The following is an 11,750-nucleotide window of genomic DNA, read 5'->3' on the forward strand; positions in this document are numbered from 1 at the left end:
TGCACCCTCCGCCCTGCCCGTTCCCTGGTCCAGTGCCACCTCACTGGGCACAGCTGGCCCTGCTCTGTGCCGGGAGACAACCAGCCCAGCCCTCACCCGTGTGACTGAGGCTTTGAGACTTCATCCTGTTTTCAAAACCTGGAAGTTACTTGTTGCTCCTGGGAGAGGGACCACGCCAGTCAGGCCATCGGGAAGTGGCCCACAGGGGTGTCCGTGCCTGGGCACCAACCCACTCCTGTGGGCTGAGGGGCTGGGTCAGCGACTGGTACTCAGGGTGTTCCCTCAGCTGCAGCCCAGCCCAGGTGCTCGATGCGGGCAGGTGGGGGATCCCCCGCGGTGTGGCCGAGCTCCTAGGGCCGGACTCCGCCTGCAGCTGATGGAAAGCACGGCAGCCCCCATGACACCTCCAGGGAGTGTGTCCCCCAGGCGTCACGCCTGCTGAAATCATCTCACTCGGCACAGATGGGTCATATCACATGTCTGTGCCTGGGTCACACCGAGCCATTGCTGGGGCCTTCCTGGGGAACTTGGTGGCGTGACATTGGACAGGGTCTCGTAGACAGGGAGTGTGTGATGCCCCACGATGGTGGCAGTTCCTGCTGGTCTGCCCATGGCTGCTCACGTGGCCACTCGTCCGGGCTACAGGTGGCTGTGCATGGTGGCTCGTGGGACAGTCGCCGCAGGCTGATGTTCATGCATGTTCCGTCAGTCCCCAGCTGTCACGGCTTCTAAACGGCAAAGCAGGGAGATGGTTTGGGCAGCCGGCTTCGCAGCCCGGGCCCCCACCTCACCCCATCCCACCCATGTGACATGGGACCCTGCAGCCCCGGAGGCTGAGGCTGTGTGGCTGGCCTGGGAGTGGCCATGGGCCTGTGTGTACTCGCCTCTGGGAGGGAGAGTCAGCCTGGCCCCGTCACGCTGAGAACCTGCCCAGCGGATGACACTCGGTGCGTGGTCAGAGCAGAGGCTGGCGTGGGGTCAGGGAGCCTCCTGCCGGCTGGTGCCTCCTGCCGGGGCCGAGGGCACAGGGACCGCCCAGGCCAGTTGTGGCTTTCTGACAGGATGGCATATCTCTCTCAGCAGCCGAGAGCCAGGGTCAGGAGAAGGGCTGCGGGCAGGAAGTAGCGTGGCCCATCCCCAAGGGCGTCAGCAGAGCCCCTCCTGGGGCTTCTCCCTCTGTGTGGCCCAACCTGGGGAAAGCTGGGAGCCTGTCCCCGGCCGAGGGGCCACAGGGCCCTGAGAAACTCGTGTCCACACTTGTCCCCAGTGAGCAGCCCCACCATTCCCACGGGGACCTCCTGAAGTGCCCCTCTGTGTGGCGTCCGCGCCTGTGCCCCACCACAGCCCACACGGACACACGGACAGCTCACAGATGGGGTCGGGAGCCTGGGGTCAGGGTCTGTTCTGCGCGTTCCCAGGACACTGCCCAGGACACTGCGGCCCTGCCTGGCACTGGCCCCTCCCAGCACTGCAGCCCAGCACACCTCGCCTTTTAAGGGAAAGATCTGCGTGAGAAGCTCAGGCATTCAGGGAGCATTTCCCTTCCTGTTTCTCTTAAATAAACCACCAGGAACTTTTCAAAACAGAACAAAAAAAGGACAAGGTCAGGGAGCTGCCGGGACCTTTCACCCCCCTCCCCCCATGTGTGCCTCATCAGGGCTGGGGGGAGGGGCCACAGAGAGCCCTTAGGACGGCCCTGTCCCCTGTCCCATGGGGAAAGCAGGTTTGCGCCTCCTTCTGTGGTCTGAGGACCTCGGAGTGTGAGCCCCCTGGCCCGGCCCTTGGCACGCTGGACCCAGGGCCACGGAGGGTGCCACTGCTGTGTTCCCAGGACACCTACACTGGCGCCTTGTGGGCACATCTGACGCTCCCCTGAGGCAGGCGGGCGGCACGACACCTCCCTGCAAGGCTGCTACTCTGCTGGGGGTCCCTCTGGGGCACTGCCCCCTCAGTCACCCTCCATCCAGGGGAAGGGGCCCCTCCTGGACGACCCATCCCTGAGAGTGTCACCCAGGCGGCCTTTCCTGGCAGGTGTAAGACGTTGTGGCAATGCTGGCCTGCTGTTTGTTTTCAGCCCTGGTGCTTTAACGAAAGCATCCAGATAAGAACCAAGACACCAGTCTGCACTGCGACGAGTTTTCCCTCCTTTTCTCCAAGTGTCTCCCAGAAGCCAAGTCCAAACCTGAAAGGACTGGACCATCCCCAGGTGTGGGAGGCTGGCGGCCTTGCCCCATGCTGGCCCTGAGAGCGACAGGTGGGCATGTGCCTGGGCACGGGGTGGCCACCTCTGGGAAGGCGGCGTGCAGGCCTGCACGGGGGCCTCTGCCAGGTGGGCTCCAGTGTGTGACAGACACATGGACCTGTGTCACACCCAGCCTGGGCCCGCGTTCCCAGCCCTGGCTCTGGGCCGCTGTGGGCAGTTTCCTTCTTGGGGGACATGCCATCTGGTTGGCCTGCCTCGGCCACATGCACCCTGGCCCCAGCTCTGTCCTGGGGCCATGTACCCCACCCCCAGGGGTGAGGCCCCTCAGCACCAGAGCTTTGGCTCCCGGGTTTAGCTCCTCATGTTCGCCGTGTTCAACTGGGAACAAAGACATTGCAAAACCATTGTTTGTGTTCGTCAGTGTAAAAACAGTCACAACAGGCCTGTCCTGCTTTAAATAGCAGCACATTTTTATGGAAACACTGTTTTCCTAAACAAGACAAACTTGTAGTGAGAGGTGGCAGTTTCTGCAAGTCTCTGTCACGTCTGGCTCACACCTGCCTGTCCCTGGACACCTGCAGCGGGCACTTGGGAGGGAGCGCGGGCATGCAGGACGGGTGAGCCTGGAGTCCGGTGATGGCAGGAGGCCTGCATGCTGAGTTCTGGGGTTGCTGGCACACAGCAGGTGCCAGTAGGGGGCCATTGGATCCCGTACACAGGACACATGCCCACCTGCCCGCCCTGTGGGACTCTGCTCAGAGGTCAGGGGCAGTGAAGCCTGGTCCCATGTCCTGCTTGGTGGTCCTGCCTTGGAAGCCCAGGCCAACGGCCGAGTTGTCACACGTTGTGGGGAGATGACTAGTGGGACCACCTCCCCAGCCCTCGTGGGCCGAGTTCCCGGTGTGGCTCCGTGACGCCGGGCTCCTGGCTGGTGTCTGCACCCCACTCTCCCCCTCTCAGTGGCAGGGCAGCTCTGCGCGTCAAGCCACAGGCCCCTGGTGGTGGCAGGGCCAGCCCCGCTGGTCTCCAGGGGCCCGCCGTGGCCGCCACGCCTGCGCTGGCTGTGCGATGACCGTGCCCCTGTCTCGGCAGGAAGTCCAAAGCAAAGCCCAACGGGAAAAAGCCGGCCGCGGAGGAGAAGAAGGTGTACCTGGAGCCCGAGTACGCCAAGTCCCGGATCGCGGACTGCGAGCTCAAGGAGCTGGTGCTGCTGCCCCGCGAGGTCGACCTGAACGAGTGGCTGGCCAGCAACAGTGCGTGGGCGGGCCGGGGCGGGCCCAGGGCCTCGGGGGTCCCCAGAGCACTGCCATCAGCTGGAAGCTAAAGCAGGGGTGGCCGGCCCTGCAGTGGACTCGGGACTCGGTGTGGGTCCTGACTGCACCGGAGGCTGGGACGCCAGTGCCAGGGAGAGCCAGGGATGGGAGCGTGGCTGCAAGGCCATGGCCCGGGGCAGGGGTAGGCGGGGGCTCAGGGCTCACAGAACGCCTGCACAAATGGCGGCTTCCACGGGCAGCTGGTTCTTCTCTGAAGGGCGGTGGGCTGCAGCTGCTTCTGCTCTAATCAGTGCCCAGGCGGCATTTCTGATCCAGCAGGTGTTTGTAAGAACAGGGGTGTGAGTTCAAGGGGCCCTAGCCCCTCGTTGGGGTGGGATGTTTGCCCCACCACATGGGGAGGGGGTCCAGCCGAGACGGTGCCGGCCTTCTGCCCAGCTCAGCGCTGTCCAGGTGTGTGCCCACCTCTATGGTGGGAGCCGGCGGCCAGCTCCCAGGGCCCGAGCTCCGTGCCAGGGCCTTTGTCCCCAGTCTGTGGTGTGTGCCAGCTGCTCCAGGGTCCAAAGACCGCACTGTCCCTGGGCGTTGGAGTCGTCCAGGCTTGTGATGTTCACGCTTCTCTCCTCTTGCAGCCACGACATTTTTCCACCATGTCAACCTGCAGTACAGCACCATCTCGGAGTTCTGCACGGGAGACGCCTGCCAGACCATGGCCGTGTGCAACACGTGAGTTGTGGCTGGCTGTGGCAGGCCCTGGGGACTCGGGTGGGCTGTGGGGCCATGGCCCTGCTGCTGGGCTCCGCACTCATGGTGTCATACCCACTCATAGTGTCTGACGGCATGGGACTCTCCTCAGCAGTATCCCCAGTCCCCATGGGGGCCAGGGCCTGGTAGAGGAACAGAACGGAGCCCAGTGAGGGAAGGGGCACTGGCCGTGTTGCTCCCTCAGGACACAGGGCACTAGGAGTTGGCCAGAGGCTAACAGGCCGTGTTCTAGGGGCAGGGACGTTTCCACAGGACACACCAGTCAGTTTCCTATCCCAGCAAAGCCCCGGGAAGCTGCAGGAGCCTCCCCGCCTTAGCTGTTGTCCACCGAGTAAAGTCTCGTCCTCAGAGCTCCTGCTTTAGCAGCAGAGAGGCAGGGTGGCGAGGGGTGGCAGGTGGAGGCACCTTCTCATTGGCAGGGTGTGTGGGTCTGGGGTCCCAACAGGCCTGCTGCTGGTCACTCTTGTCCGGAAGCTGGTGCACATGTACGTACGTCCTCAGTGATCAGCCGTCCCTGAGGGGCCTGGGTCCTCGCCACCTTGGCAGCTGCTCCTGAGTGCATTGTGGGTAGGAGAGCCACCGTGTGGCACGGGCTTGCCACCAGCCTAAGTAGCAGAAGTGAGGGCTAATGGACACATGCAGGCAGGAGGCCGGATGGCTGAGGGGCAACACAGGAGTTCCTTTTTGATGGTTCCTGTTCGTGGTCGGAGGACTGACACAAGCATGTGACCCGCTAGCCCCTGCTAGCCTGTCCTGAGTGTCTTCTGCCTGCAGACTGCTGGCCAGGCTTCCTGGCACAGACCCAGCTCAGAGCAGAGAAGCTGAGCTCTGCTCTCGCTGGAACCCACCCAAAGCCTCAGCATAGGCAGATGGCAGAGGTGCCCCCTTCAGCCCTCAGCCCGCTGGACCCTGCTCTCATGTCCCGAGTGGGTCACAACTCAGGGCTGCGTCACGCAGGAGCAAGTGCAGATGACAGCAGCTCTCTATTGCTTATTCGTTCGTCATGTGTGTCCCCAGCTAGCCACAGAGGAACACAGCCAAGGGTAGGATGGGACAGTGCAGGGCGCATGCTCGAGGTGAGCTTGGGCAGGAGGACGTCGACATGGGATGTAATTGGCCTCTGCAGAGCAGACACAGTGGCAGTGATGGCCCGTGGCAGGCGGTCGAGAGCCAGGCTTCGCCTGCTGCTGCATTTGCAAGTGCCCTTCAGCGTCAGTGTGTGTGAGCAGAGGCTCCTCAAAAGGGCGTCGGGTCTGCTTTGGGCAGCCCTGCACGTAGACTGATCTGCCCTGTGTCACTGGGGGCGCTGGGCCACGTAACGCCTCTGCCCATTCTTGCCGCCTGAGCCCGCTTCCTGCTCGTGCATCAGCTGAATGGACGTGCGTGTAGTGCCCCCCTAGAGTCGCGTGACATCAAGGGTTGGAAACTCACACAGTAGTTTAAGAGGAAAAGGGGGCTTGTCCGAGGTCCACAGAGCCACTCGCTGTCCCAGGACCAGCACATCCACCTGAGGCCTGAAGTAGGGCCCAGGCCCGGGCCCAGCCCCCGCCTCCCCCCGCCAGTGTCTGTAGGACAGAAGCCAAAGGCTAATGTTGGAGTCCCAAAGGAGAGGAGAAAGGACCCTGCTGAAAACATACTTGAAGGAATAATGGCTACAAACTTCCCAAGTTTGGCAAAGACAAACCTACAGATTCAAGAAGCCGAAAGAACTGCAAAGAGGAAAAATCCGAAGAATCCCTGCACAGACACGTCACAACCAAACTGCTGAAAACAAGAGACCTTACCGGTGGCAGGGACCACGCAGCACCTGTGGGGACGCTCCCATTAGAAACGTCAGGGCCGGGAAGGGGCTCCACAGCATCTCTCCAGTGCCAGAAGGTGACAGCAGTCACCGAGAGCCCCACCTCCAGGGAGCTGCTCACTGGACGGAGAACCATGAGAGTGCCAGCCAGCAGACCTCTCCAGGAGAACCACAACAGGGAGCCCTCCAGACAGAGGGACGTGACACCAGAGGAGACGTGGGCCATCAGCACGGAGGGAGAGCAGCAGAGACAGGAACTACAGAAGCCATTCCTGTCCTCTTAAGTCCTTTAGACGTGTTTGGTGGACGAGCAAAGATGGTTTCAGTACGTGCAGGTGGAAGACACACAGTGCTAGCACGGGGACACGGGGACCTGTGGGGCGGCCTGCTTTGTGGTGGGCATGGCAGTGCTGGCCCAGAGCAGCCTCTGAAAACACTACGCAAATGACACCGTCGAAATCAGAATAGATACGTGAAAAGGAGGTTTGTTTCCCTGTAAGAAGGCAGGAAAGAAGAAATAAGGATGAAAACAAAGGGAACAAATAGTAAACAGGTCATGGTGAACCTGAAACAGTGGCAGTCAGTGTCAGTGGTAGAAATATGCCGATGACAAAACGGGTGATAAGAACGGGTTTTTAAATTGTTAAGTGAGCCAACTATACAACGTCGACAAGAAACTGACTTTCAATGCAGTGACGTCAGTAGCTTAAAAGTAAAGGGGTGGAAGAAGACGTGCCAACGAAACACTAACCAGAACAAAACTGAAGCGGCCGTCAGTAATACCGGCCAGTGGGCTTCAGAGCGAAGCCAGTACTGAGGCCTGAAGGCGACTGCATGTTTACAAAAGGATCAATTCACTAAGGGGTGTGTACAGCAAGCAGCAGCCTTTACACAAAGCGAGTGGACAGAACCAACCAACAGGAGAAACAGGACTCACGTTATAGCTGAAGGTTTTAGCCCTCTTCCGCTGGAAGCAGTCGGAACTAGTAGAGAGAAAGCCAGCAAGGTAGAGACCCAGATAACACCACCACCAGTGCGACTCGAACTGACCCTTGCAGTGCGCTCCACCCTGAGCAGCAAAATGCCCATGCTTTCAGGGCACCCAGTACACCCTGTCCTGGTTCACAAAACAGCCCTGAACAAACTGAAGATCCGAGTCCTACAAAGCAAGTTATCTGACTAGAATGAAATTAACCCAGAATCCATAACAGAAGGATAATAGGAAACTCCAAACATTTGGAAATGAACACACTTCTAGGTCACCTACGGGTCAGAGAGGAATTCTCAGGGGAAGCAGAGACTGTTCAGCTGAACACAAGTGACAACGCAGCGTGTTTGAATCTGGGGGCTGCAGCTGCAGCCATGCGTGTGGGGAAGTTTGTGGCACGAAATGCTTGTTTTAGAAGAAGAAAGATCTCACGTCAGTCATCTCAGCTCCCAAGTTAGGCAACGAGAAGAAAGTCACATAAACCCACAATGAGCAGAAGAAAAGGCCTGATAAGAGCGCAAGTCACTGAGCGTGGTTTCTGAAAACAGGGAAAAGCGATGAAGGCAAATACTGAGTCCTGAAAATGTCAATGAAATTGATAGACCATTAGCACGACTGACAAAGATAAAAAGAGAAGAGGAACAGATTATATCAATATAAAGAATGAAGCGGGGGGAGGGGTCCACTAGAAACCCAGCAGATACTAAAAGGGTAATGAGAAAACGTTGCGTACATAAATTCGACAGCTTAGAATAAAGGGACCAATTCCTTGGTTAAGTACAAAACGCCAAAATTCATCTAAGATAGGTAATGCTGTTAATAAGGCAAGAGAAAGGACGAAAAGGCATCTAAATTGTACAAGAAGAACTAGAACTGTCTCCATTCACGTATAACAGGGTGGTCTATGTAGAGAACTCAGTTTGATTCTAGCAAAAAAATTGAGTAAATGAATCAGTTCAGTGAGCTCCCCCAGCACACACAAAACCTGTGGTTATGTATCCTAGCGCATGTACAAACGGAACCCCAAATGTTTAACACTGTGCCAGTTACAGCAGCCCGGAAAACCATGGGATACTTGGGTGCATACCTGTGGAGGCAGCATGGGCTGTGCCCGCCCGAGCCCGGGGCACACCGCGCTTGTGGGTCGGGAGCACATTCCCCGTCAGACGCGCTGCTTCTAACACTTACGGGGAAGGGCTGCAACTCTGGGAAAGCCCAGCTGGAAGACACCAAGTGCCCAGTTTACAGACTAAGGCTTCCTGTGAAGGTGCCCTAACACGACAGTGTGATGTTGGTGGAGGAAGACACACCAGTCAGTGGGACAGGGCAGAGTCCAGGAACAGACCTTGTTGTTTTTGACAGACGCAAAAAAACTCAGTGGAGAAAGGGTAGTCTTCTTAACTAGTCTTTTTCTGTTGGGAAAACGGGCCATCTGTGTGCCAAAAGAAGCAGAGCTTGACCCAAAGCTGACACCTTTGCCAGCGTGAACTCCAGATGGGTCCTGTATCAAAATGTGAAACTCAGACATGTGGAAGAAAACGTGGGAGGAGGGACTCGTCAGGACAGCACAAGGTGGGGAGTGAGTTGTGGGTCGTGACACAAGGCCCCGTCCGTTGCCGCAGTCAGTACGTGTGACTTCATGGACATGTAGCGCTTGACCCTGACAGACAGGGAGAAGGGGGAAACCACAGCCGCATGGCACGGCCAAGGAAGGAGTGGCACCCAGAGTTACAAAGATCTCTCCCAGCCCGTGATGGGCAGGCCAGAGGACTTGGACAGACAGGTCCCCCAAGGACAGGAGAAGGGCAGGCGGCTGAGAGAGGGTCCACACCATGGTGTGGGCGGGGAAACAGAGACCCCGCTGTGGGAGCGCCTGTTGGCGGCTGAGTGCTGGCGGGACGTGCAGGGCTGGGGTGCCGACAGACAGCCCCTCTGAGAACGGTGTGGCTGCCCCTTGGGTGAGGCAGTCTCCCTATAGAATGAGGGTCTGTGAGCACAGAAGCCCGTCCAGGAGAGAGGACGACAGCCTGAGCACAGTTGTCCCAGACTGGGGACAGCCAGGTGTCCCTCAGTAGGTGCTTACCTGACAAAGGGGAGCTTCCAGGCAGGAGCGTGGGCGGTAAGGCGGAGGAACCGCACTGCCACCAGCCAGAGGGCGGAGCCCGGCTCAGAGGGACACATGCGCCTGGCCCGGGGCGGGGCAGCCGAGCTGTGCCTGGGGGTGGTGGTGCTGGTGGTGGACGTGTGTGTGGGCTGGAGCGCCTGGGACACGCGTCAGACAGCTCAGCTTTGCGGGGTGAGCTAAGAGTGACCTGAAAACCAAGAGGACGTTGACAGCAGTGCTGGTCTTTGCAGCAGTGGGGCGACCAGTATCCCTTAGGAGCTGTCCCCAGGCCTCACGTCGCTGAGACGTGTGTCCCAGTTTGTGGGCACACGTGTTTTTCTGAGACTCCGGCACCTGTGGCTGGTGCACCCCACAATGAGCACGTGGGAAGTGGTGGCGCAGGTGTCTGACCCTCCCGGGTGGGGTGCTGGGCCCGTCCTGCTGGCGCCCCTGTGGACAGGTGTCGGGTCTCAGCCTGGCCCCCGGAGGACGGGGCTCCACACTGGGCCGTCCTGGAGGGTGGCGCATTTATCTTCTCTCAGAGCCACGCTGAAAGGGGCTTGTCTCCACTTTCCCACACGGTCTGATATGCCTGTTCCGATGCCCCCTGCCCGTTGCCCAGTGCCCGGGTGGGGGAAGGACGGTCAGGCAGGGCTGCCCGGTGTGTGGGGGTGTCTAGTTGGACTCTTACTTCCCGGGCAAGCAGGGAGTTTTGGCAGCTGCCACAGGCTTTGTCCTGACCAGCCCCTTTGCCTGCTCACATATCCGGGCCTTGGGTACAGGTGCTGGGCTCCCTGTGGGTGCCAGGAGGTGCCTGGCAGCCCCCCGCAGGGTGGGCCATGCCGAGGTGGCACACAGGTGCAGTTGTCTTCCACTGTGCCCCAAACCTTCCACCTCAGGTGGATGGGGACTGGTGCCCGAGTGGCAGTTAGGGCTGTGCCCCCGTCCTAACCAGAGGTCAGCCCATTAGTGTGGGGCTCTGCTTTCCCAGCCTCACGCCCCCCTCAGCTCCGCCCGCGGCCCAGGTGAGCTAATCGATCCTGGGGCACAGAAGAGCGCCTGGCTCCTGTAGGGTGGTGGGCTTCTGGGGCTTTGGGGGCACAGACACAGTGTGTCTCAGGTTGGCCATGAGAAATGGGGACCCCCGCTGTCCTGACGACAGGCCTGACGGGGGCGGGAGTGGGTGAGTCCTCGTGACTGTCCCCCAGGGCTACTTGGTAAGCTCAGGAAATCAGCCTGGAGTGCCAGCCTGGGGCAGGGGGTGGGGCTTCCTAGTGTCAGCCGGTTCTCAGTCCAAGTAGTCAGCGAATGGATGAGGAGGGTGGGGGAAACCCTGAGAAGAGAGAGGAGTCGGTGTGAAGCCCCGTGCACTGGCGGCTGCCTAGCATATGGCTGGGTCAGGAGGCAATGGGTTGGGGTCTGGGCTGCAGAGGGGGTGCTCCCTCATTCACATATGCAGTCCCACCCTGTGACAGTCACTTTGCTGAGCAGACAGGTGCCTGCCCGCCCCCCTCCTCCCTCCATCCCCCTGCGTTCACCCCTCCACCCTCCTCCCTCCACTCTCCACCCATTCCCCCCCACCTCCCTCCTGTGGCTCTCGGTCTGGACCTCCGATGAGCTGCAGCAGGAGCAGGGCCACCTGCTGAGGAGCCTGGAGCACAGGGTGGGGAGGCGAGCCCAGGGAGAGTGGCAGCTGCTGGGGGCGCCTGCAGGTATTTGTGTTTGTTCTCCTGGGGGCGGAGGGCTGTTGGATCTGGAGGATAGCTCACGTCCCCGTGAACAAGGAACAAGGAGCCTTGCTTGGTTTCCCGGCTGGACTTACCAGCGAGAAGGCCACCCAGGGTGTCCATGTCCCCAAATGCTCTGGCCCACTCTCACCTGAGGACTGGCTGCCCTGTGCCCGAGGGCAGGTTGGCGGGCCGGGGTTGGGGGCGCAGGGGCCAGGTTCCTGTTGGCAGAAGCCACTCCCCCCGCTGGGCCCCCAGAGGGGGTCTGGCTTCTAGTACTGGATGGAGGCAGGGGTACTACCGAGGGTGGAGGCCTGGCCGACAGGGTCCAGCAGTCCCTCTCGCAAGAGACGGGAAAACTGCGTTGCAGCTGGTGAGAACATACCGTTGACGCCTTTTAAGTTAGCATAGAACACGTGTTTCTTTAAAAGAAGGAACCTTGAAGAATGTGAGGGAACCCGCCGACTCTCCTTCATGCTTGTCGGAATTGGTACAAGCAGAGCGCTCGTCACACGCAGACGTGGGTCCCACGGTCTTTTCCCCGGGGGCTCTGGGAGCAGAAGCCTGGGCACCTGCCACACGTCTACCACTGGTGGCTGCCCACCTGGTGCCACCTCCTGACTGCTGCAGGCCCCAGACTCGCCAAGCCAGGGAGGCTGTGTACGTGAGGGTGACATGGTGACCAGCTTCTCTGTCCCCACAGACAGTACTACTGGTATGACGAGCGGGGGAAGAAGGTCAAGTGCACTGCCCCCCAGTACGTCGACTTCGTCATGAGCTCCGTACAGAAGCTGGTGACTGACGAGGACGTGTTCCCCACTAAATATGGTACGTCTCTCCCAGCGAGGTCCCCTCCCAGTAAGGAGGGGTGGGCAACTCCAGGACTGGGCT

The 11,750-nt window shown here is 59.9% G+C and overlaps 1 protein-coding gene across 5 annotated transcripts in view; it reads left to right on the forward strand.

The window, feature by feature from the left end:
- MOB2 (MOB kinase activator 2) overlaps nucleotides 1-11,750 on the forward strand; it is a 61,574-nt gene that overhangs the window by 48,313 nt on the left and 1,511 nt on the right. For 3 of the 5 annotated variants that reach the window (XM_074336945.2, XM_074336943.2, XM_019714743.3), the window contains exons 2-4: nucleotides 3,296-3,456; nucleotides 4,107-4,200; nucleotides 11,563-11,687. In XM_074336945.2, the coding sequence (XP_074193046.1) occupies nucleotides 3,296-3,456; nucleotides 4,107-4,200; nucleotides 11,563-11,687 (380 nt within the window). The remainder of the gene's footprint in view (nucleotides 1-3,295; nucleotides 3,457-4,106; nucleotides 4,201-11,562; nucleotides 11,688-11,750) is intronic. The other 2 variants (XM_074336942.2, XM_019714740.3) reach the window with 2 other exon arrangements.

The sequence above is a fragment of the Rhinolophus sinicus genome, chromosome 14 (assembly GCF_057876585.1).
Source record: "Rhinolophus sinicus isolate RSI-liver-muscle chromosome 14, RSI-T2T, whole genome shotgun sequence".
Lineage (NCBI taxonomy): Eukaryota > Metazoa > Chordata > Mammalia > Chiroptera > Rhinolophidae > Rhinolophus > Rhinolophus sinicus.